This window comes from Cydia amplana, chromosome 23 (assembly GCF_948474715.1).
Source record: "Cydia amplana chromosome 23, ilCydAmpl1.1, whole genome shotgun sequence".
NCBI classification, from domain to species: Eukaryota; Metazoa; Arthropoda; class Insecta; order Lepidoptera; family Tortricidae; genus Cydia; species Cydia amplana.
This window is the reverse complement of record NC_086091.1, coordinates 9445718-9470799: the sequence shown is the minus strand read 5'-3', so window position 1 is coordinate 9470799 and position 25082 is coordinate 9445718. Positions and strand designations below refer to the sequence as shown.

General features: G+C 37.0%; 1 protein-coding gene and 1 long non-coding RNA gene across 2 annotated transcripts; one reads left to right on the top strand and one right to left on the bottom strand.

Moving 5' to 3' along the window:
* The first annotated feature begins 646 nt into the window (after window positions 1-646).
* Window positions 647-5841, top strand: LOC134658877 (uncharacterized). Its single transcript, XR_010097754.1, has 7 exons — window positions 647-759; window positions 1384-1440; window positions 1906-1939; window positions 2996-3016; window positions 4130-4192; window positions 4401-4433; window positions 5821-5841. It is a non-coding gene; the product is annotated as an uncharacterized LOC134658877 (long non-coding RNA).
* Window positions 5842-23899: 18058 nt separating this feature from the next.
* Window positions 23900-24825, bottom strand: LOC134658738 (spherulin-2A-like). Its single transcript, XM_063514385.1, has 2 exons — window positions 24630-24825; window positions 23900-24295 (listed from the first exon to the last, which is right to left on the bottom strand). The coding sequence occupies exons 1-2, from the start codon at window positions 24771-24773 to the stop codon at window positions 23900-23902; spliced, it is 540 nt and encodes a 179-aa protein (XP_063370455.1). The 5' UTR covers window positions 24774-24825.
* Window positions 24826-25082: the final 257 nt, after the last annotated feature.

Genomic DNA, 25082 nt, shown 5'->3' with positions numbered 1-25082 from the left:
TAGTTTTGTATTCCGGTCTATGTCTTTTAGTAATTCATTATTTATTCATTTAATTTTATAATAATTATATTTTTTTACAAATAATTATGTTCTCTACATCAAATTATTTTATTATTTCAATTTTTATTTCTTTATTCCAATTAGTTACACAGCATTATGAACTGTATTATTAACTAGGCACTGCAAAACTACAACATGAATTAAATTAAATAATATAATAAATATTTATACATAGAAAACAAAAGAAAAAAGGTAATTTGACTTAAGCGACGTACTGAGTAGCTCTTGCGAAAATAAATATTTTTTATTCGACTTGGTTTTAAGATTTTTTTAGTGTTGTGATCGTATTCATAATATGATATATTATAGTTAAATTAATTATTTTTATACGAACTTTCAGGCGGTAAGTTAAAATTTTACATAGGTATTTAACAATGTTTTAAAATTTAATTAATAAGTATGTAAAGTTTGAAAATAATCCGTTTAGGGGAGACCGAGGGGTGTTAAAACAGAGAAACTTAAGTTGAAACAACGTCAATTTTGCGATATTTTGAGGCAAGGCGCATATTGAAGGACCAGGCAGCAGACGTTAAAAGGCGCCTCATCATCGTTTTTTTTTTTCAGCTCAATAACATTATTAGTTATCTTAGAATTGGCGTTGTTTCAACCTACCTCTGTTTTAACTCACCTCGGCCTCCTAATATTTGATTAATTTCTACAAACTAATTTTAGCACATCGGCGATGCAACAGCTAAAGATGTAAGTATTTATTCGCAATAAGTTAAGTACTTAAGATCAATCAGCAACCTATTTATTTTTTGTAAAAAAATAAAAATAACTATTTTTCCCCAAAAGCCAACAAAGCCAACATAAAGACTATAGGTATATACTTATTGTCTTGAAAATCATTCATAAATGACTGTATCACTGTTTGTATGTATGACTGTTTGTTTCTTAATAAATAAAAACAAGAGCGCGTGGACAACAGAGGAAGCGCATATAGTGATTTTTTTTCTGACAAAGTTTAATTATAACGATTCTGCTCCTTCTTTAAAAAAAAAAGTTATTTCAGCGGTCACTATTTTTATTTTTTATTTTAGTAGTCCAATGACTATTGGCTCAAAACTCAAACTCAAACATTTGTTCAGCAAATAGGCGACACCCGGGGCACTTTTACATGAAATTTTTGACAAGCAATAAAATAATCAAAAATGACAAAATACAATTACAATTATGGAATGAATGAAATATTAAATACCTATTATACTTTTAGTGTTTTTCTATTTAAAAATAACCAATTTATTTAGATATTAAAATACTTGGTGGACATATTCTAGGGCTAAATTGCGTTTTATATTTAAGAAAAATACCTAATTATTTCAGGGTGGGAAGCTACAGATCATTGTTCAAAAACTAAGTGAATTGAGTCAAAAAGTTAATGTAAGTATTATTTTTAGTATCGAAAAATATAAACGTAACTGTTTTTATTATTCATAAAATTTATTTTATTTTCAAATCTATTAAATGAACTTTTCATAATAAATTTGTGTGGTGGTCAAAATCGTGGGTTCAAACCTCGGTTGATATGTGCCTATAGAGTAAAAAAAGGTACTCGAAAAATACAAAAATATTACTTAAATTCGGTCTAGATACTTATTACACACAGACAAAAGGTTAAGAGCAGCTATATTTTTTAAAAACAATAAATTAGTCATTTTTAATTGCTTTCTTCTGATATATATTTATAAATGTCTAGATTTTTAATCTCTATATAAAAAAAAAACATTTATATTTATTTTTGTCTCATTTTTATTTATAATTATTTGTAAATTACTCACTATTCGATTGTTTAAGAAATTAAATTTTAGATATAAATATTAAATTTTATATATTTTAAATTTACAGAGTAACAACCTAAGCAATGATGAAAAAAAAGTAAGTTTGTTTGACATTCATTCGCCTTTTCTAAGTATCTCTATTGCACGCGTATATTGGTGTCCCGCTCGCATAGTGTCATTGATCGCTAGCATCATAGGCAGGACAGCAATAATATAATTATGTACCTACGTATACCTATTTAAATTCACCTTTATTGCCTGTTTCTTAAAAAAACGGAAAGTACCTATAACAACACCATAATGTACCCATCCAATAGGGGTGATGATACATGTTGAATTTTATAACAAAATCTAGTAAAATAGATAGCAAATGAGAAATGTATCACAATATTGTGGATATTAAAAAAATATATGGAAATAATACAAAAATACAGCACCTGAAAGTTTCAAAATTTAAGTTATTTTTTAACTTTCAAAAACGAAATAAGTAAGGATACCATTCGATACCTCACATTTTATCCAAAAAAAAGATTATACAACAGCAATAAACGCAATATTTCACCGACAAAAATGCAATTTTCTTGTTTTGTTCATACTTCAAGATGCGATCTCAGTTACCTTGACGTGACGTTCACATAGCAATTTGTTAGGGGCGTTTTGCGAGTAAAGTACGACTGTCGGACTTTGACTATCATTTCTGACTTTTGTATTGCTTTAATACAGTGGGTCCCATATAGACATTTGATCCTAAAAACAAACCTGATTGATTGATACCATAAATGAAAATTTGTCATCTAGCCTATTGTTTTTTTTCTACGTGTCCTTTTCCGAAATAATTACAAAGAAGGTAAAACTGAATTTTATTTATTTACAAAATACATATGTATATATACTTTGTTGCAGCTGGTACGTATTACCATCTATTATTAAATTATGGAAAAAGTCAAATTTGTACGAGTATAATAATATTAGTAGCAACCGTATTACTTTATGAATTTTGTTTAGATTACAGTACTTATTAAGAATCATGTAACGTCTGTGGCCAAAATAAACATTACCTACATTAAACAAAAAATATAAGTTACATCAAACAGAGATCTATTTTTTCAGGCGTCATAAAAAATACTTTTCATCAATATTTTACTTGTTTTCTTTAGTTGAATCACATGGTCAGTCAGGTACGTATTCGCCTTAACTGAAAGGTATTAGGTTTATTTAATATTATCTGATGTAGACGTATAAAGTCGTATTTAATTAGTATTTAGTATTTAATTTATAGCTTTAATTTTAGTTTAGCTTAGAGTATTTTTAATTTAATAATTTAAATGAATATTCTGGCATGTAATTTCAATTTAATGGGTTGATAAATATTTTTTTTATTTTTATTTATTTATTTATTTAAAGGCAAAATAGAAAATAATAGATTATTGCCCAAGGGATTAAAGGCGCCCATTTCTAACGAGGTGTTTGAATATAGAACGGAGTGTGAGCGCCAATAATTCGAATCAAAATGGGAGCTTTTTACCTGAGTTAAAAACTCTACTACTTTTCATTTCATAAGGGAAGGAATGGAAAGATTTGCGTGGTCCTGGTAGGCTTCCGTAGCTCATTGGTAAGATCAACACACGGATTGTGGAGGATGCGGGTTCAAGTCCTGCCGGAAGCGTAACTTTTTCCATTTTTTCCTTTAATATAAAATTTTTCATTTCGGATACGAGGAAAGTAAAATACATGTGTATTTTACATTGTATAAATTTTTATAGTATTTTTTGAGGGTACTTTCAATTAATATTTTAAGTAAAAGACCGTTATTTATGAAATCGGAAATTAAATATCATAATGGAAATTAACAACCAATTAATTAAGACTAAGTTGACTCGATGGAGTTTAACTTGGAAAGTAAAACTCCATAGTGCAAAAACGTATCACTTTCAGCCCGCTTCATAGAAAAACAATGAGCTACTTTCAGAGCATGAGAAATAAAAAAGTTTTTCTTTGGAAGCTGTCAAATTTCGGTTTGTGAAAAATACTAAGGCCAATATGGCTAATTCCGTCATAGCGTTTTTCTCGAACGACGAACAAAATTAATAATTTAATCAAGAAAACAGCGATTGCTTTTAGTTTCGGCGATCTAAAGCACATGTTTTTTTTTTCCTGCGTTTGAAAATCAAAGAAATATACGCTCCTAGACGGAATAGCCCCTATGACGGAATTAGCCACATTGACCTTATATGCTCTTATATGTACCTAGACGAAGAGAATGAAATTATCTCGTTTAAAATTTATTTAAGGGGCTTCAACATGAGGCAACAGAGGCGCTGGCAAAATTACAAGGCAAGATAATGAATACACTGGTAAGTTCTGCGGGCGCAGCATGGTTCCATTTTTATCGACTGTCGCCATCTGTCACTATGCTCGTCACTTTCGCACTTACATACTTGTTAGAACGTGACAGGCATGGTGACAAGCGGTAAAAAGGCGACCGTGCTACCACCGCTGTACACAATCGTTTATTTAACTAAGAAACATTCTGTTAATGTTTTTTCTTTTTAATATTTTTAGAGTAATGAAAACGCACCTGCTGCAGCTAAATTGGTAAGCTTTTAGTGCATAGAAATAAAGTGTAAGGGGCTCGATTTGTCGGGATGTGTTTTATCAAATCTTTATACACGATATAATCCGTTTACATGCGTACTTTTATTGCATACATTATTGAATTTATTTATTTATTGAATTAAACACATGCATTTATAGTACATTACATACCTAGGGAGGTGAATTCGTGAATGCTCCAGATCGCAGGTGTTTGTGGCCCGAACCGAAGGTGAGGGCCATAAAGTTGCGATCTGAGGCTTTACGAATGACCGCCCATGGTTTGTCTAAAGTTTTACGTCTTGCCTTGGCCAGGAACTCCAGGAAGTGAGATTTGCTCCTCGCGTAGCGGGGAAAAAATCCCACTTACGGGGTGACGTAAAAAATACAGTGTGTAAATCCAATACGGGCGAATATTTAAACGGTGGTTAGCATAGGACCTAAAAAGTATATTGAGATAGATTTTGCTTAGAAATGCATTGAAAATTTTAACCATACAAAATAATTCGGCCCGCAATGTAATACACCACACAAGTTACGGGATACGAGCTTTTTAAAGTAACTGTCAACGCTTGTTGGCAGTTACTATAAAAAGTTCGTATCTAGTAATGTCATGTCATCTTCTGTTTCTTAATGTTTGCAGTACATTGCTGCTCGGTACATGTGGAAAAAATTAATCACGGGGTCATAATTAAGTGTAACTTTAAAAAACATTTTAATTAATGATAAGACGGGTAAATTCTATATCTGGTTTAATTTATTGCCCGTATTAGACTTACAAACTGTATAAAGGACCCAAGAAAAAAAAGTAAATAAGTACCTATATGTACCTGTAACTATATACATATATGTAAGGATTAAAACATACGTTCTAGTCGCAAGGACATGTAACTAAAATAACAAATATATAAGTAAATAAATAAGTAACTTATATAATAACCGATTATTACTAAAATTGAAATTTTGTTTCAGCTGGTTGGTAAAATTGTATTTCTTAATATTTTCATAAAATATGTTTTATGATATAAAATAATTATTAAAATACTTCCATGCTGATAGAATGTTGAAATAATATTAATTTAGTTCTTTTGTTGTATATTTTCAAACCTCTTTGATTTATTCTTATTGCAACTGTAAATATTTGATATCTGACATTGACTCAAGTTAGTGACAATAATAAAAATATGTAATAAACAATTTGGTTCAAGTACATCGCTTTAATGATTCTACAAACCTTATTTCATCAACTAATTTATTTGACAATCACTTATTGTTTAGAGTCTGTGCGAAAAGAGAAGAGTCGTAGAATGTATTGTATTCCATAAATTTTGCTATAGTATGTATGTTAATTAAAATTAGATTGTATGTTAATTAAAAATATAATCAACAGCTATTTCAAGTCATGGCGAAGGTACGACACTATTTATTCATTAAGTTTAAAACCTTTTTTATTTCAAGTAACTTATCATGTACATATTCACACTTTTTAAAGAGGTTATTATACTTATTATAGTTGGTCATACCAATTTGTCAGTCAGTAAGAATCAGGAAAACTATACTCATCCTTCTCTTTCGGGTGCTAGTACTAGTGTAAGAAAAAGATAGTATGATTCTCTCTGTCTGTGTTTGGAATGAGACAGCCCTTTGACAAACTCTTCGCTATTATTATTATTATTATGCAATTTTCAATAATGAATTTTATTTATATTTAAATTAAGACTATGCGACGAGGTAGGTGAAGTCTAAAGTGTTTGCGCCACGTATTAAATACTTAACCTATGAATTCTGACCTCCTTGTCGGGTTTTCAATATAGACGGCAAGGCGATAATAAAAAGAGAAAAAAATGTCACATGTCACATCAATACATGTAAAATAAAACTCGATTCGATATATTGTGTGTTGAAGAAAATGAAACCAAAGGGATCCCTATAATTAAGTATACATACAACAAAATAAAGTGCCGCCGAATCAGTGGAGACTGGAGACTCTATAAGGAGGAAAACGCAGAACCAGTGCATGTAAGTTTTTCCGCACCCCCATTTTTGGCCTTTGAACCGGATTCCAAATTTACCTTTAAAAATATTACATAATAACCTTGTTGCTCACTGAATCGCGTAGGTACAAAATATAATTTCGGATTTCCTTTCGGTTTCTTAATTTTCAAAAAAATGTTCCCGTCATAATTCTATTTCAAAGTACGGTCAGTAAACTAATTTATTTTTATTGTCTGTTATTTTATTTAATATTTCATTTACGCGTAGCGTGTGGGATTATTCATCACGCTACCTTATAAATGCGTTACAAATAAATTTCGTATTTTATAACTGTCATATTGTGACATAATTTTCACGGAACATTTTCTGCATGCCATTTTCGTTATATAATTTCAGTGTATTTTAAGTTACTAAATACACTCAACTAAACTGAAAGCTACGGGTAAATTATTCCTAAAAGCCTCAGTTTTTCATAAACTGTAATTAGCCTATTGCGAAGGTTACACTTGTATTAAGGTATTATACAAGCGGAACGTTCGTATTTACTTCATTTTCCTTCGACTTGCATTAAGGTATTATACAAGTTGAATATAATTTATAATTATTTGTGCATCTTAGCACAAATTGTTCATATTTTTTCGTGCTGTCATAGTAATAACTAGGTAACCATGGCAACGCGACTTAAGCTCGCGGAAGCAAAACGTGCTCAATGTTTCATGCGTTTACAAAATATTTATGACATGATTCCAAAGTTAAGCAGTGACAAGAAGGCTTTCTCGCAGTTCATCGCGCAAGCTCGATTGGTCGATCAACTGAGAAAAGAATTTATAGAGTTGATGGATGAAGTCAATCTTCTGAACTTGGAGTTGGACCCGGAGTACATCGTCAACTACAACGCAATGAATGCGTTTGAAGATCTCTACTGCGTAATAAAATGTCAAATTTCAAAAATTGATGCACCTGCTCCGAGCCCTTCGACATCCAGGGATTCGAGCCATTCATGTAAGGACGACTCCATTAAAATCCCTCGGATTGAACTTCCTTCTTTCGATGGAGATATTCAAAACTTCCCATTCTTTTATGAAACATTTAAGCGTGTCATACATGAGAATAAAAAACTTACGGATTCTGAGCGTGTTCATTATTTGTTTAGTCATTTGACAGGAAAGGCAAAGTCGATCTGTGCGGGAGTTATACCTGCCGCAGAAAATTACAACACAGTTTGGGAAGCATTGATCGCGAAATATGATGATAAACGCGCATTAGCTACGTCATATTTAAACCAGCTGTTTTCGATGAAACCTGTCAACATCAACGGTCCTTCGGCATCTAATTTAGAAAAAATAATTGATTCGTTTGCTGCTACTATTTCAGCAATAAGACAACTCAAGCTCGAAAACTTAAGTGACTTTATTTTCATTCACCTGGGTCTTAAGTTATTAGATTCAGATACCACAAAGAATTTCGAGATGTCTATTCGGAATTCTTCTACAATGCCTACATATGACGAATTCATTTGTTTCGTTAGGGAACAAGTGAAGATTTTATATCGGACATCGCAACGAACGCCAACTAAGGCTGAAAGCGGCTCCGCTGCCAACACTAGCAGCGTGCGAGCTCCCCTCCCTCGCACGCCCCAAGCGTATGTTAGCACGCAAGGGCATGACAACGGAAGTTCATGTGCTATGTGCAAGAGTAATGATCACTCGCAACTTTATAATTGCAATAATTTCATGAAACTCACGCCTAACGAAAAATTTAATTTCGTTAAGGAAACTCACGCGTGCACTAATTGTCTGAACACGCATCATACTGCATCGAAATGTTCCTCGAAGAAAACTTGTCGTAAATGTAAAGGCAAACATCATACAACGTTACACTTCGAAAACTCAAAACCTGCAATGAATAACAACGAGTCCAAGTCTTCATCTAAGGATGATAGTGAAGCTAGCACAAGTTCATCCGTAAAGGACAACGGTGCCTCTGTATGTACTCATTCGGCATCGGGACAGACTACATCACCCTTGACGGAAATTCTCGCCACTGCTCAGGTACTCGCTAGTGGGCGTAACGGCAAGGACAAGGTTTTGAGATGTCTGCTGGATCCAGGATCACAGAAACATTACGTTACATTGAAGTGCTGCAAGAATTTAGGTCTTCCTGTACACAGCAGCCCAGTGACGTCAATAAATGGATTAGGTGGAACAACGATAACACAACCCATCCGAGGAAATGTCAACTTAACATTTAGGTCAAGATATGATCCTAAACATCAATATACTATCGAAGCGCTTGTTTTAGATGAGATCACGCCTGATTTACCGACCTGTCATATTGATCAATCTGCAACTGATCTGTTTGATAATTTACATCTAGCAGATGACTCTTGGGCGATTCCAGGTGAAATTGACGTACTTCTTGGTGTTAAGTTATTCACCAAATTGTTAATGTCAGATAAAATTGAAAACGAGCCTGGTTTGCCTGACGCTTTAGAAACTACACTGGGGTACATCATACTAGGCGATGCTCCCGCAGTTAACGCTTCCTACTCAGCAGCTGGGTATTTTACTTCGGTTGATGTCGGAAATTTAATGCAAAAATTCTGGGAAATTGAAGATTTGGATGGAGGAGTGATTCATAGTCCAGACGAGAAAAAAGCTGAAGATATTTTCAAGAATACAATCAATCGTTTGGAAGACGGACGTTATGAAGTAGCACTTCCGTTTAAATTGGACCCAAGCAATTTAGGCGATTCTTACAAGACTGCTGAACGCAGATTTTTAGCGCTTGAAAGAAAATTCGTCAAGCAACCTGAATTAAAACCAGCTTATGATGAAGTTATCCGTGAACATATTGATAAAAAATATTTATCTGAGGTTCCAAATGATAAGTCAAATGATGCTTATCACATACCCCACCACGCAATTGTCAAAATTGACAGAATAACCACAAAGGTTAGAATTGTGCTGGACGCTAGTGCACAGACCACAAGCGGTTTATCGTTAAATGACATACTTCACGCAGGACCAAGTCTTCAAGCTGACTTGTTCTGCATTCTCCTAAACTTACGATTGTTTGGTATTGCTATCACGTCTGATGTACGTCAAATGTATCTGTGTATTGACGTACGGGGGGAGGATCGTCCTTATCAGCGTATACTTTATAGGTTTAATCCTGAAGAAACTATAAAGGTATTTCAGTATAATAGGGTAGCCTTCGGTCTACGTAGCAGTCCTTTTCTGGCACTGCGAACTGTCAAACAGTTAGTAGCTGATGAAGGTAATAAATACCCACTCGCAAAGGAAATTGCATCTCGTGATATTTATATGGATGATGTAGCCAGTTCCGTTATTGATGAAGACCAAGCTGTGCAAGCGACTAAACAACTGCTGGATTTGTTCTTGAAAGGTGGATTCCAACTGGCAAAGTGGTCGTCAAATTCTGCAGCTGTTCTGAAAGAAATACCGAAAGGACTACATTTATCCCAAAGTGTCACCTTCGACGATGATACAACATTGAAGATTTTAGGTCTGCGTTGGTATCCTGGTGAAGATGTATTCAAGTTCCAGGTTAGTCCCGACGATCGACCGTGTAGTAAAAGAAACATTCTTTCATCGGTAGCTCGACTATTCGATGTTCTGGGCCTAGTTGCCCCTGTAATTGTGTTCGCTAAGCTTCTAATAAAGGAGTTATGGCTTATGAAAATTGATTGGGACGAATTGCCGCCTGATCATATTGTACGCCAATGGCAACAGTTCCAAGGTGAACTACCGCTACTATCTAACATTAGCATTCCCAGACATATTGGTGTCATTGAAAACTGTTCATTAACTATAGTCGGCTTTTCAGATGCTAGTGAAAGAGCTTATGGTGGAGTGGTTTATGCCTACGTCACTTTTCCTAATGATGACCGAGGTGTCATTAATTTAATTTGCGCTAAATCTAAGATAGCGCCCGTGAAGGTTGTCAGCCTAGCAAGACTGGAATTATGCGCAGCATTGCTATTGTCACAACTTATAAAAAGGGTGGTTGATACCTACTCAACCAGATACCCAATCGACTCTGTGTTGGCCTTCTCCGATTCAACAGTGACACTCTGTTGGATTCATTCGTCGCCTCATCGATGGCAAACTTTTGTGGCCAATCGAGTTACCAAGATCCAAGATAACTTATCAAGCGGTCATTTTTATCATATTAAGGGAACAGAAAATCCAAGCGACTGCCTGTCTAGAGGCTTAACTCCAGCTCAACTGGTGACCCATCCTCTATGGCTATCAGGCCCTCCATGGATGAAACTCCCGAAAAACGAATGGCCGATTCAGGCGTTTATACCAGACGAAGTCAACGTTCCTGAAGAAAAAACGGTTTCTTTAGTGACTTGTGACAATTCGAACGACAACTTAATTTATGATTTGTCTAAACGGTTCTCGTCATGGGTTAAATATGTACGCACAGTTGCCTATATCTTAAAATGTATAAAACGATTACCTAAAGGCCCTATTAGTGCTGATGACTTAACAGCAGCCGAATTAGAAATCGTACGAGCTCTACAAAGAGTTTATTTCAGTCAACATATTTTAGATATGACCCTGAAAAAAGGGTTTACAAAAGCTTTAGCAAGCCTGAAGCCATTTATTCAAGATGGAATCCTTCGCGTCGGAGGACGTCTCAGTAATTCTGATGAAGATTACGATTATAAACATCCTTTGTTATTGCCACGTCGTGATCACATCATTAACCTACTGGTCGATTATTATCATCGACACCATTTACATGCAGGACCTGAAACTCTTATATCTATTATGCGACATCGATTCTGGATCATAGCAGCTCGATGTATTATTCGTCATCGCATTCATTTATGCAATTACTGCTTCCGGACCAAGCCAAAGGCTAACTCCCCAATGATGGCAGATTTACCAGCATGCAGGGTAAATCAAGTTGAGAAAGCCTTTATACATACTGGCTGTGATTACGCTGGTCCGTTGTATTGTACACCTGTTCGACGAAGAGGCGTGAAGAGTCAAAAGGTTTATTTGTGCTTATTCACATGTCTCACAACGCGAGCAATTCATTTAGAACTTGCAACTGACTTAAGTACAGCAAGCTTTATGTCAGCATTTAAGCGGTTTTTATCCAGACGTGGTCCTGTAAAATATATGTACAGCGATAACGGAACCAACTTCCAGGGAGCCAATACATATTTGCAAGAACTTCATAATTTCCTTGCGAATGAGTATCGAGACGCTTGGGAAACTGAACTATCAGCCAATAAAATAATTTGGCGATTTATTCCCCCCAGTGCTCCACATTTTGGAGGATGTTGGGAAAGTAACGTTAAATGCGTCAAATCACATTTGTTTCGTACGATAGGTAAACAAATCTTGTCATTTCAGGAATTAATGACAGTTCTATGTGAAATTGAGGCTTTATTAAATTCTAGACCGCTATCCGTGTTAAGCTCTGATCCAGCTGAACCTTCCGCATTGACGCCAGCTCATTTTCTTAATGTTACTCCATTGAAATATCTTCCAGCTGCGTCTGTTGCGGAGGTAACATCTGATCATCTTTTGCAAAGATATCAATTATTAGATCGCTTAACGCAATCATTTTGGAAGAGGTGGCGCGATGAGTATTTGCACGCGTTGCAAACCAGACAAAAATGGAATACTCCTTCTCAGCCTATTAAGGAAGGAACTGTTGTAGTCATCCTTCAAGATAATGTTATGCCTCTACATTGGCCGTTAGGTCTTATAACTAAACTCTTTCCAGGCAAGGACGGTATTGCCAGAGTTGCTTTGGTTAAAACAAAATCAGGCACACTTAAAAGACCTTTGGTCAAATTATGTCCTTTGCCTTCTCAATAATATAATTTCATATTTCTATTAGTATTTAGTTATCTCTCTCAAGTTATGGAGGCTTCATATGTTTATGTCAATTTAGTTTTCTCTGAGCAATAAGGATGCTATTATGTAGTAAATGATTTATTTTAAATAACTTTTTGAAAGCTATTCCTTTCAAGGCCGGGGGAATGTTTGCGCCACGTATTAAATACTTAACCTATGAATTCTGACCTCCTTGTCGGGTTTTCAATATAGACGGCAAGGCGATAATAAAAAGAGAAAAAAATGTCACATGTCACATCAATACATGTAAAATAAAACTCGATTCGATATATTGTGTGTTGAAGAAAATGAAACCAAAGGGATCCCTATAATTAAGTATACATACAACAAAATAAAGTGCCGCCGAATCAGTGGAGACTGGAGACTCTATAAGGAGGAAAACGCAGAACCAGTGCATGTAAGTTTTTCCGCACCCCCATAAAGTTTATTTTCTTAATTATTTAGGAGAGTCGTGCTAAATATGAAGAAATGGCAGGAGAATACGGAGGAGCAGTGCCAGTAGATGATGATGATGGTGTGGCAGACAAGCCTAGCATGCTGCAGGGGGTGAATGGAGGCAGTGGAGGGAAAAAGAGGGTTTGCTTGTTCCAACCTAATCGCGAGTACTGCGTATCTCAGGAGAAGGCCCTATGATTGTTGAGTAGGTGCGAGTTTCCTTCCTTTTTAGAATAGAATAGAATAGAATAAAATATAAATAATTTTATTCATGAGCACAAACACAAAATAGAAACAGATATAACAGAGATGTAACAAGAGATAACAAGAGATATAACAGAGAATAAAAGGATAAAGTGCCACGAAATGGTCTCACCTCAGCATATTGCTGGCGACTTCCAGCTGATCTTCCGATGAGACCATCCGGTGAAACAATCACGATAGGTAACATGAATACAAAACAAAATTAATATATAACATACAAAAGACAAAGGCAGCAAAAAGATAAAAATACATTTCAATAAATTATAAATTACTATGTACAATGTTGGGTTTTTAGGGTACCGTACCAAAAGGAAAAAACGGAACCCTTATAGAATCACTCGTTCGTCTGTCTGTCTTTCTATCCGACCATTCCCCCCCTTTTCTCCGAAACGACTGGGTCTAAAATTTTGAAAAAATTACACAAAATAGTTGTTTACCTATTAGAAATGTGCAGTCAAGCGTGAGTCGTACTTAATTACGTAGTTTTTGATCCGACCCCTACGGGTGTTTAAAGACATCACGTTCCACATAAAAAAACATTGTAAAAAATTGGGTAATGTACCTACGGACGGAATCCTTGGAACGCGAGTCCGACTCGCACTTGACCGGTTTTTTTGAGGTTTCCTTTGGTTTCTTACCTCAGTCGTGGTTGTATGATGACGTATCTGTTGTGGATACATACATACATACATACATACAATAAAGAACTTGAACATGATAATGCAGTGCTCGCAATTGCCACGATCTCAGCGTCACGGGAACATTGGAGTATGGTGGTTTGTGTCGCAACTTTTATTTCGCTTAGCGCCACTTGCACCATTCCACTAACCCGGGGTTAACCGGTTAAACCTGGAGTTACCATGGTTACCAGTACAATTTGACATTGGGTTTACGGTTTAACTGCTTAACCCCGGGTTAGTGGAATGGTGCAAGTTGCCCTTACTTACTCTGTAGGTATGAAGTTTGTGTTCCCGATGTTGGCCCACTTGCACCATCTCACAAACCCGGGGTTAAGCGATAAAACCGTTAACCCAGTGTCAAATAGTACTGGTAACCATGGTAACTCCAGGTTTAACCGGTTAACCCCGGTTTAGTGAAATGTGCACAAGTGGGCCTAAGAAACAGCTTCCAAAAATTGACCAGATATTACCCTGACCATTTTTTTTATTTTTTTTGGCTGACGTAAAAAATTTTTTTCAGGCCTAAAAGGAAACATTTTTATGTCCCGTCAGTCCGTTTTTAAAGCAAATTAAATTGTTTGTGTGTATGTTGACTTTTATTTCTGTACTTTTATTACCATTAATACCTGTACCGACTTCAGGAGAAATGTAGAATAGTGAATTCCTATAATCATATAAATAATGTACAAATATTACTTAAACTAATTACCGTACTATATACAAATACAGATACAGATATGGGCGTGAGTTATCTGGCTTAATGCCAACTGACAATATTAAATATCGATACATACGCCTTAAACTACGTTGGCCAAAAAAATACTGTGGCATAAGTATTGATGATAATTTCAACAAAAATGTGCGTTTGCGTATCAAAACCAAAGGAGAATATGTTGAAATTAATTCATATTGTTATAGTTAGTATATAAACTCATTTATTATACATATAATAAGTGGTATAAAACTAAAAGTAACTACAATTAAAATAACTAAAACTAACAATTAAAAATGCCTACCAAAATTTTGATATTTAGCCTAATGTTTGCAGGTTTAATGTTTATTGTCATTTTGTTAAAGACTTGCAAATAAGAAAAATATTCGTATACAATCTTTTTACATATTTATGGGCTTTTCTGTAATTTATCTGTGCGCGGGTTTTTTATTTCGATGGGATACGTGTAAATGATTTAAGACAAACTAACAACACTCTTTATTTAGGCTGTTTAGTTTTCTTAGTTGTACGCCTTCTCCTGCATAACGCAATATTTTCTATTCGGAGTGAAAATGCATAAAGATTTCTTCTGAGATTCTTGTAACTCTTCATATCTGCCTGATGTGGGCCGCTTTGCCTTGGAAATGAAAAAGTTAGGGTCTCCCCAAACTTATCGACGCGGAATCGGCAATGCCAATAGAAATAAAACTTTATGTCCACGCAATAAGAGCGAAAAAGACGCCGACGCGTCGGCCGTCGACGGCCGAACGGAGCCGAACCGAACCTTACCTGTTTATGCTGTTTACTATCGGCTTTCGCCGAATCCGCGTCGATAAGTATGGGGAGACCCTTAAGCTCTAGTTTAACCTTTTAGACGCTTTACGTCATAAACAAAAACGTCACTTAAGGGGCCCACAGATTACCAGGGGCCCGTTTCTCAAAAGCTTGTAACTTGTAATACAAGCGGATGTCACTTTTTGACAGCTTTTGTTAGACAGGGAGTTCCACTTGTACTACAAGTTACAAGCTTTTGAGAAGCGGGCCCCAGTTCGCCGTACGATATTTATCAGCCTGTCAGTTGTTCGGATCTGTCACCTTTTGCGTTTAACTGATAGGCTGATATAGTCCGGCGAACTATAATGGTAATCTGTGGGGGCCCACACGCGGGTGCAAGTGAGCTAATGTACCTGAACCTTACTTGATAGTACTATGAAAGTTACTAACAGCGTACGCCATTTTGTGTAAGGCCTGAGTGGACGCTCGGAGCGGAGCGTTCGGCGGGGCGTGCAGCGTGGCTGTGGGCTCACGCGTGATGTGAGCAGCGTGCACTAAGGCCGCTCCTATACGCTTGCATTTGTTTAACATGCACGCCGCACGCCCCGCCCCGCTGCACGCCCAACTCGAGCGTCCACACAGGCCTTACACTTATAGTTATCCATGGATCTGTGAGCACTAGTAGTTACGACGCCGTCGTGTTCTTGGCGTTGAAAAGGTCTGTGATGTGATGTGAAAAGGTCTAGTGACCTCCTAGTGAGTATTATATTCTTTGCTAATGACATTCAGATGCATCAGAGGGCCTACCGCGAACCACGTTCCACGTGTTGCCTCCCTGTCACACTTACGTACGAATTTACAAGTGCGACAGAGAGGCAACACGTCGAACGTGGTTCGCGGTAGACCCTCAGCATTGCTATTAAAGAAATTGAAGGGATGTTTACAAAAACAACATAACTGACTACAGTGGTTGGCACCTGAAACGATTAACAATGTTCTTAAAAAAGTGTCAACCGCTCTAAGCAGTTATGTTGTTTTTGTAAACATCCCTTCAATTGTAAACATAAAATGTTTTTTTTTGTTATTTTCAGGGCAGCGGTAGCTCTAGCCAATGGGTACGAAATTGTGTTATTTTACTATTTTGAAGTAATTAGTAATATATGTCGGCGTTATTGACATTAGCGCCATCTGTAATTGATTATTTTCATGTTTGTCTGCGCCATCTAGTGGCGGACGGTGAAACTATGGTCTGATGATTTACGTTGATAAGCGGCTTAGCTTGTTACCTGTGTTTGCGCGCCATCTATTGGCGACTTTATTAACCATTCGGTGAATCAGGTGACCGTTGGCAGACCGGTTGGCTTGTTTTGAACGGAGGAGAGGTTACTTTCGCTCGAGCCGCCGGCTTGTCCACGCGTCCTAAGGGTGAGCTGTATCACACCTGAATCACTTTGTTTATCTTTCTGTTTATGTGTTTATTCATCTTTATGTGTTCCCTTTAAATAATTACGTGATTAAATACCGTATAAAGAAAACAGTGTATTGATAAATTAACGGCAACATCATGGAGGGCCAGGGCGAGCTGGATGATGATGGCTCGGTTTCTCCTATAATATCAACCTATAAATCCGACATCAGAAGTGGGATAAGATTGCTTAACGCGTCCGCGACTCAGCAAAACCCTGACGTAAACAAAAGAGACTTGTCGATTTCTACCACGTTAAATAACAAGAGCTTGACGCTTTCAACTAGCAATAACAACCTGTTGGTACCCGCTGAGATAACTCAAAATAACGTGCCGATTTCTTCTGCGACCATGCAAAATATTGTGCAAATTCCTATAGCAACAGATAATAATAACGTGTCTAATCCTGTCGTTATAAATGAAAATATGGTGTCGTCTTTTGCCGCGATAAATAATCATATACCAGCTTCTGCCGTGATAAACAATAACGACATGCAAACTTTTACTACGACGAACGCTCCTAACAATGAATCTAGTCGAATCTTATCGTCATTAGCGAATATATTAGATAGGTTGACAAACCAACAACAAACAAATATGAATACAAATAATGAACTGTTAGCTGGAATATTGTCAAAAGCTGTAACTTCGTCACAACGTCCAAGGCTAAGCGATATTTATATTGCGCCATTCAACCCTGATGGAGAAGTTCCAGTTAGAGATTGGTGCGAGCACGTAGATAGAGCTAAACAACATTGGAATCTAACAGATTACGAGATTTGTACTAAGATTGCGGGTTTATTACAAGGTCGAGCGAAGACCCTCGGAGATACGTGGCTTGTAAAATCCCCACTTTGGAGCGACATGCGCGATGCTTTAGTGCAGACGTTTGAGCCTGAAGCACGATATTCAAATGATATAGTGAAATTACGCGACTTCAAGTTCGATGCGTCAAATCCGTCAGAATCTATTACACGGGCATGGACTATTTGGAAAAGAATTATGAACGGTGATAAGGAAAAAGATGCTGTCGAAGCGATTATAGGCTGTATTGATAATGAATACTTACGATTACGTCTGATATCTAGTAAATGCACCACCGTTCCTGAATTGATCTCTGTTGTGGCAACTACAAAACCCCGTGAATCTAAGAGTGGTGAACCACCAGCTAAACGGCCTAGGCTTCGTAACAGTCGAGACGAATCACTCCTCTCTTGTTTCAAATGTGGCAAGCCTGGCCATGTTCAATCTAATTGTCTCAACAGTAAGGTTAATGAACCCAAGCCTCTGTTAACAACTGATGACTCAACATTGAGCACAAAACCCTTAGAAAAGCAACCATCAAAGTGTAATTATTGTGGGAAATTAGGTCACACCGAAACGGTATGCTTCAAAAAACTAAGGGATGATGCTGACAAGACAGCTTAGGTTATAGTTAAATCTAACGTATACTTATCCGTTGCAATGCAAAATGTGGTTAATGAGCGTAAACTTAGTGGTATTTATTAGCGGAACAGATCTTTCCCTATTAGGAAGATCATAGGTCAAACTTTACCCGGAAACAAGTTACCTTTAATGCTATTCGGAGAAGGCGGTCCTAGCTACGAGTAGGAACCTATAGTGTCAAACCAACATACCACAGTCCTGTGCATTATCAATAGTATATTCATTAAAATATGTTATTATGTAAGTAGAAGATCACAAAATACCAATCGAGCTTATATTATATTGCTTAGAGTAGATAGAGCTTATAATTGGATTCGATTCGGTGAAAGGGACCGGCTTACAGGTCATCATTACTTACTGAAAGTGGTACTGCTCAAGTACTCGTAGTTACGTCGATGATAGCAATGTGTAAGTTATAGAGCGTTCTCAGGTTTCCGAATATTTCTAGAATATTTCATGGATTGTTCTTATGCAGTTCTTAACTTTTGATGGCCGTTTCATTTAGCACTTGTGTCGCTCATTGTCGTCTTTCTCTTGTGTCACTGAGGCCGAGACTAGCTGTGGAAAGATTTGGCAATAAACGTGCAGAGAATAAAAACACCGAGAACATTTCGTGGGAGATCTACAATTTTTGGAAATGTTCTTTGGCAAATTGCTAAGTTCCTAAGTCGATGAAGATTTCATACAAACCATTGATACCAACAGATTTGACTAACGTAAAATAAATTTGGAATTAACTTAATTGACTGAATTGCGGTCTTGAAAAATAATAGGGATGTCTTTTGCATTTGAAATACCCAAGACTGAAGTTCCTACAGGGTAGGTATATAGATATTGAACTTGAAGATCTCGAAGCGGTTAGTATACCGTAAATTATATGACTTGGCACCTATTAAGCGATAAAAGGTAAAAAATCATAGTCGATGATCTTATCGCTAATGGAATAGATCAAGAAAACAGTTCAGAGTTCGCGAGCCTGTGTATAAAAGAACGTGTATAAAAGAATGGCGACGATCGCATGTGTACGGATTATACGGAATTACACGAAAATAGGTACTGTCCTCGTTAAATTCCCCTTGCCTACAATTTCAGACCAGATAGATAGATTAACTAATGCCTCTTATTTCATCTGTCATGATATGGCCCAGGGTTTCTATCAGAGAAGAGTCTATCACAAAAACAGCTTTTATTACTCCGGACAGTTTGTTTGTGATGCAATTTGAGCTTATGAACGCACTAGCAGTGTCAACATATGATAATGGCGTTTCTGCGCCCATTTTACAACTACATACTGATTTTTGTGGATGATGTTCTTAGTCCTTATAAAATGTAAAACTTTCAAAGAGTGATTCCAAATGTTGGATCAAGTGCTGAGGGTGGCTTCTCCACCAGTCCTAAGATTTGGCTAAGAGAAATGCAAGGTCTTCTGTCATTTGTGAGAGTGTGATTTTTGGCTTATGAGCAATAATGATTGAAATAAAAGATGGCCGGCAACACATACGAACGACACGCGACAGAGCCAGAAAGAATCCATTATTGAATCGTTTCGTCATCGTCATTTGTCTAATATCGTCAATGGAACCGCATGAATTACTCATGAGTTCTAATTATTGTCGCATATACGAAGTTCACGATGTTTACATACCTGGTCTATGTTACAAATAAGACTAATATCTATGCTTAACGCTCTCAAAACTCCGGTATCCATGCTTCCAGCACGTCATCAAATAATAAGTGACCAGGATACTGCTTTCAAAGCTGAATTTGAGACATAGTGTAAGGAGCACGGTATTCAACAATATTTCATAGCGCCACCGGGCTACCGGGAGTAAATCGATCCAATGTTCAAGTGCAGCGAATGATGGCAGTTTTGAGAAAAGGAATAGCTAGTAATCCGCTATTATGTGATTAATCATTGATGACTTCTTTAAAAACCTTTACATATGCTGCAGGTTAAGTCTTGTACCCGCTTAACTATTGTGCTTAATTGATGATGCTGAAGGTATCGTTGATCGCAACCAACCCGTACATAATTAATGAATCGTGGAGTTAAAGATAACCAGAGATTTGACGAAGAAAAATCGGATAAGTAAATAGATTTCAGAAAGACATATCTCGCCAAATATGTGCTAATGAACGTTATTAGATTAACAAAGTGACGGGCCAAAAGCCATAAAAAAAAAGCAAAATTAGCTTCTTGCACCCAACCCCAGAAATAGTTACAGTTGTCAAGAAACCATGTCGGCGTTCTGAGAAGCAGACGTTGTACAAGCCTCAACATTTTAATTTTATAAAACAAAAAAAAAAACATTACAATTAATCTTTTTGAATTCAACGTGAAGTAAATGTGTAATCATTAATAACTTACAACTAACAGTAAATTCTGATCAAAAAAAAAAAGGAAAAGGTTTAATCACTGATTTTAATGCATTGCTACAAGTATAATTTACAAATCACTATACGCTAAGTAAATGTACTGAAAATCACCTGTCACGAGTAACAATCACGAGTTGTTAAATTATTTGTATTTGTCGAGCTCTTGGGGTACCAAGCTAGGTATAGCAAGATCCCTTTTTGTAAAACATTTAATCTGACATATTCACTGCAATCGCAAGTAAATATTTAAATTTCAATCTTATACTGCGTTACCGTTGTTACATAGTTGTCGAGGACAGGGGCCTCCATCTATGACAGTTGTCAGTAATGTCAGTGGAACATAGTTGTTGAGGACAGGGGCCTCCAACTATGAGCTCGAATGCTTGAATTTGTAGAGGACAGGGGCCTCCATCTTTAGGATTTGATGCTATCGCATGGTTGTTGAGGACAGGGGCCTCCTTCTATGAGATTTCCTACTGATGCATAGTTGTTGAGGACAGGGGCCTCCTTCTATGAAATTGTTGATGCATAGTTGTCGAGGACAGGGGCCTCCTTCTATGAGATTTTTGGTGATGCATAGTCGTTGAGGACAGGGGCCTCCTTCTATGAGATCACTTATGGTTGCATAGTCGTTGAGGACAGGGGCCTCCTTCTATGAGGTTTTTGATGATGCATAGTTGTTGAGGACAGGGGCCTCCTTCTATGGCATCTCTTATTGTTGCATAGTTGTTGAGGACAGGGGCCTCCTTCTATGAGACTTCTTATTGTGGCATAGTCGTTGAGGACAGGGGCCTCCTTCTATGAACACCATAGCTTGCAATGTCAAATTGGCCGAGTGGCTGATGATTGGTTTTGTGTGATAGTTACTGTAGAGCATGTCGAGCGCGACCTGCAGCAGGATGGTCGTGTCGGCGTTATTGACATTAGCGCCATCTGTAATTGATTATTTTCATGTTTGTCTGCGCCATCTAGTGGCGGACGGTGAAACTATGGTCTGATGATTTACGTTGACAAGCGGCTTAGCTTGTTACCTGTGTTTGCGCGCCATCTATTGGCGACTTTATTAACCATTCGGTGAATCAGGTGACCGTTGGCAGACCGGTTGGCTTGTTTTGAACGGAGGAGAGGTTACTTTCGCTCGAGCCGCCGGCTTGTCCACGCGTCCTAAGGGTGAGCTGTATCACACCTGAATCACTTTGTTTATCTTTCTGTTTATGTGTTTATTCATCTTTATGTGTTCCCTTTAAATAATTACGTGATTAAATACCGTATAAAGAAAACAGTGTATTGATAAATTAACGGCAACATCATGGAGGGCCAGGGCGAGCTGGATGATGATGGCTCGGTTTCTCCTATAATATCAACCTATAAATCCGACATATACATATTAGTATTAAAGAAATTGAAGGGATGTTTACAAAAACAACATAACTGACTACACTGTTTGACACCTGAAACGATTAACAATGTTCTTAAAAAAGTGTCAACCGCTCTAAGCAGTTATGTTGTTTTTGTAAACATCCCTTCAATTGTAAACATAAAATGTTTTTTTTTTGTTATTTTCAGGGCAGCGGTAGCTCTAGCCAATGGGTACGAAATTGTGTTATTTTACTATTTTGAAGTAATTAGTAATATACATATTAGTATTAAAGAAATTGAAGGGATGTTTACAAAAACAACATAACTGACTACACTGTTTGACACCTGAAACGATTAACAATGTTCTTAAAAAAGTGTCAACCGCTCTAAGCAGTTATGTTGTTTTTGTAAACATCCCTTCAATTGTAAACATAAAATGTGTTTTTTTTGTTATTTTCAGGGCAGCGGTAGCTCTAGCCAATGGGTACGAAATTGTGTTATTTTACTATTTTGAAGTAATTAGTAATATACATATTAGTATTAAAGAAATTGAAGGGATGTTTACAAAAACAACATAACTGACTACACTGTTTGACACCTGAAACGATTAACAATGTTCTTAAAAAAGTGTCAACCGCTCTAAGCAGTTATGTTGTTTTTGTAAACATCCCTTCAATTGTAAACATGAAATGTTTTTTTTTTGTTTTTTTCAGGGCAGTGGTAGCTCTAGCCAATGGGTACGAAATTGTGTTATTTTACTATTTTGAAGTAATTAGTAATACATATTAGTATCATTAAATTTCATTTTCTTCATAAAATCTTTAAGTGCAGTAGTTTTAGTTCATTTGGCTAATATGTTTCACCTTAAATATATTACAACGGATCACTCACATATTTTACGCCAAAGATTGACACCTGCATCGGTCCGCCAACGCGTGTTCCCGTTGAAGCTCCTCACTATCGAGCGAAACATTTCGAGCCATCCTCTACTTAAATATGTGACTGCATGATGTCGTCTGCAACTACTCGTAGTAGCAGTTTTTGCCTCCGCAGGATTCAAGAAAAACATTCCAATATTTGCCAGTGAAATTTGAACCTATGGTGTAAGATAAAGAGTTGATTTTGCTTTGTTTGAAAATTGAATGATTGAATTTATTTCACAGGGTGGTGAATACAAGCAGTCGAAAAAGATGTGCATGATCACTTCCGGCAGTACCTACTACTGTATGCAACAGATGAAAGGGCTATAAACAAATAATACAAAGTGAGTTGACTTATATTACCTACATACATATTTCTTGAAATACCATAAATTATATTCACCCAACTCATCATCATCATTAGCCTCGCGTTATCCCGACATATTAAGTCACGGCTCGTGGGAGCCTGGGGTCCGCTTGGCAACTACCTATACCAAGAATTGGCATAGGCATTAATTTTTACGAAAGCGACTGCCATCTGACCTTCGCCAGAGGCGAAACTAGGCTTTAAATATTAGGATTTGTCCGGTTTCCTCACGATGTTTTTTTTTCACCGAAAAGCGACTGGTAAAAAATATAATTTCGTACATAAGTTCCGAAAAACTCATTGGTACGAGCCGGGGTTTGAAACGGGACCTCCGGATTGCAAGTCGCACGCTCTTACCGCTAGGCCACCAGCGCGGGTGATTACCAATTGATTTTCGGTAATGTCCGACATACAAAATTACCCAAATACATTACGGTTGTTAGTTTGATAAGGTCTAATTGTTTTTTTTTTTTCATTTTTTCAGAATCCGGCCTTTTTTTCGACAATATTGAATTGAAACAGTAAACCTATGTTGGCAAAATAGTGGAGTTTTTTTATACATATATCAGAATCAGAGAGACTGACAGATGATTCATATCTTCCCACTTATAAAATAAAAATATTTTATAATATATAATCCAATTAAAAAAAAACACATAAAAAAATTATATTGGGTTTGACACCCTGAGGTAAGATTGACACAACGAAATCAAATGAATAGTCATTTTATTTCTGTCACAAATAAACATCAAACAATACACGATCATAAATCAAAACGTTATATCCGCCATAAGCACACGCTTCTTACCAGTCTTCTCTTGCAACACAATCTCCACGTCGGTGTAAAAACCGACTTTAAGTATCTCCGTAACTTGCAAAGTGCGGGGAAGACCGCCCGCCTCCATGACAGCGTTGACATCGTATCTCCAGAAATAGTGTCCGTTCCAGCCCCCGTCGTAGTTCAGAGCGACGTCGCCGTACAATGAAGCTTCGTATACGAGTTCTATCTCCATGGTGCCTTGGGATGCTGTCATGATGGCTTCGGCTGTGCCGCCAGGCTCCACTGAGACTGTTACGCCCGAGCTCGCCGCTACAGTCACTGTGTGAGAGTCGCCGCCGCTCTTGCCCCATTGGTGGTTGTAAGATAGTGTCGTTTTTCCACCGATCTAAAAAATACAAAATATAAAGGGTTAGGCTAGTGGACGTACAGTGAACTGAATACTATCCAACAATTCCGTGGCCCTAGTAAAAAAGGGTACAAGTGTCGCGCAGGTGCAAAGGGGCATGGCGTGGCTCAGTCCGCGATTTCGTCGCTACAAGTACATGCGGCCCACACCAATTTTGGTGTCTAGCCATAGTAGTTGCCGCGCACCGCTACGGAACGTAGGCCTGCTCGCGTATGCGCCATCTTGCGGTCATATCTGTCGTAATAGACGCGTTTTGGAGAGTGAACCTTTTGTACCTACCTAGTACTATTATTTATTCTGTGTGTATACAAACCTTCCCAACGGGAATGACGAATTCCGCCGAGATATCCTGCCCAACATGGATGGTGTGTTTTAGGTCCCAGCTGTTGCTAATAGTATTGGAAACTGATTGGCTCAGCTCGGCCTTGTACTGGGCCGTTTTGGTCCCGTTGTTCATGAAGCGCTGGCTCGCTATGATCGCTGGCTCGCTATGGATAGCTGAATAAACATAAAATAAAACATAACACATTTATATTAAATTACGAGTAAATACCAAATAGAAATCTTACAAACATAACATTAAAAATAACACACAACACGATAACGAACGAACAACATAACATATATTTATACATCTTTACAAATTTCGGTTGTTCATACACAATATTGATGAACTATGGTACAGTCAGGAGCAGAAGTTGCTAAGCGGGCGAGGTGTTCAAAATTCTTATTCTCTTAATAATAAAGTCGCGTCAAGGTCATTTTG

Excerpts from the sequence above, each read along its gene's own strand:
- LOC134658738 (XM_063514385.1), bottom strand. The coding sequence starts at position 24,773 with ATGAACAACGGGACCAAAACGGCCCAGTACAAGGCCGAGCTGAGCCAA. Across the intron at positions 24,296-24,629 it reads TCGTCATTCCCGTTGGGAAG|ATCGGTGGAAAAACGACACT; the intron begins GTTTGTATACAC and ends TGTATTTTTTAG.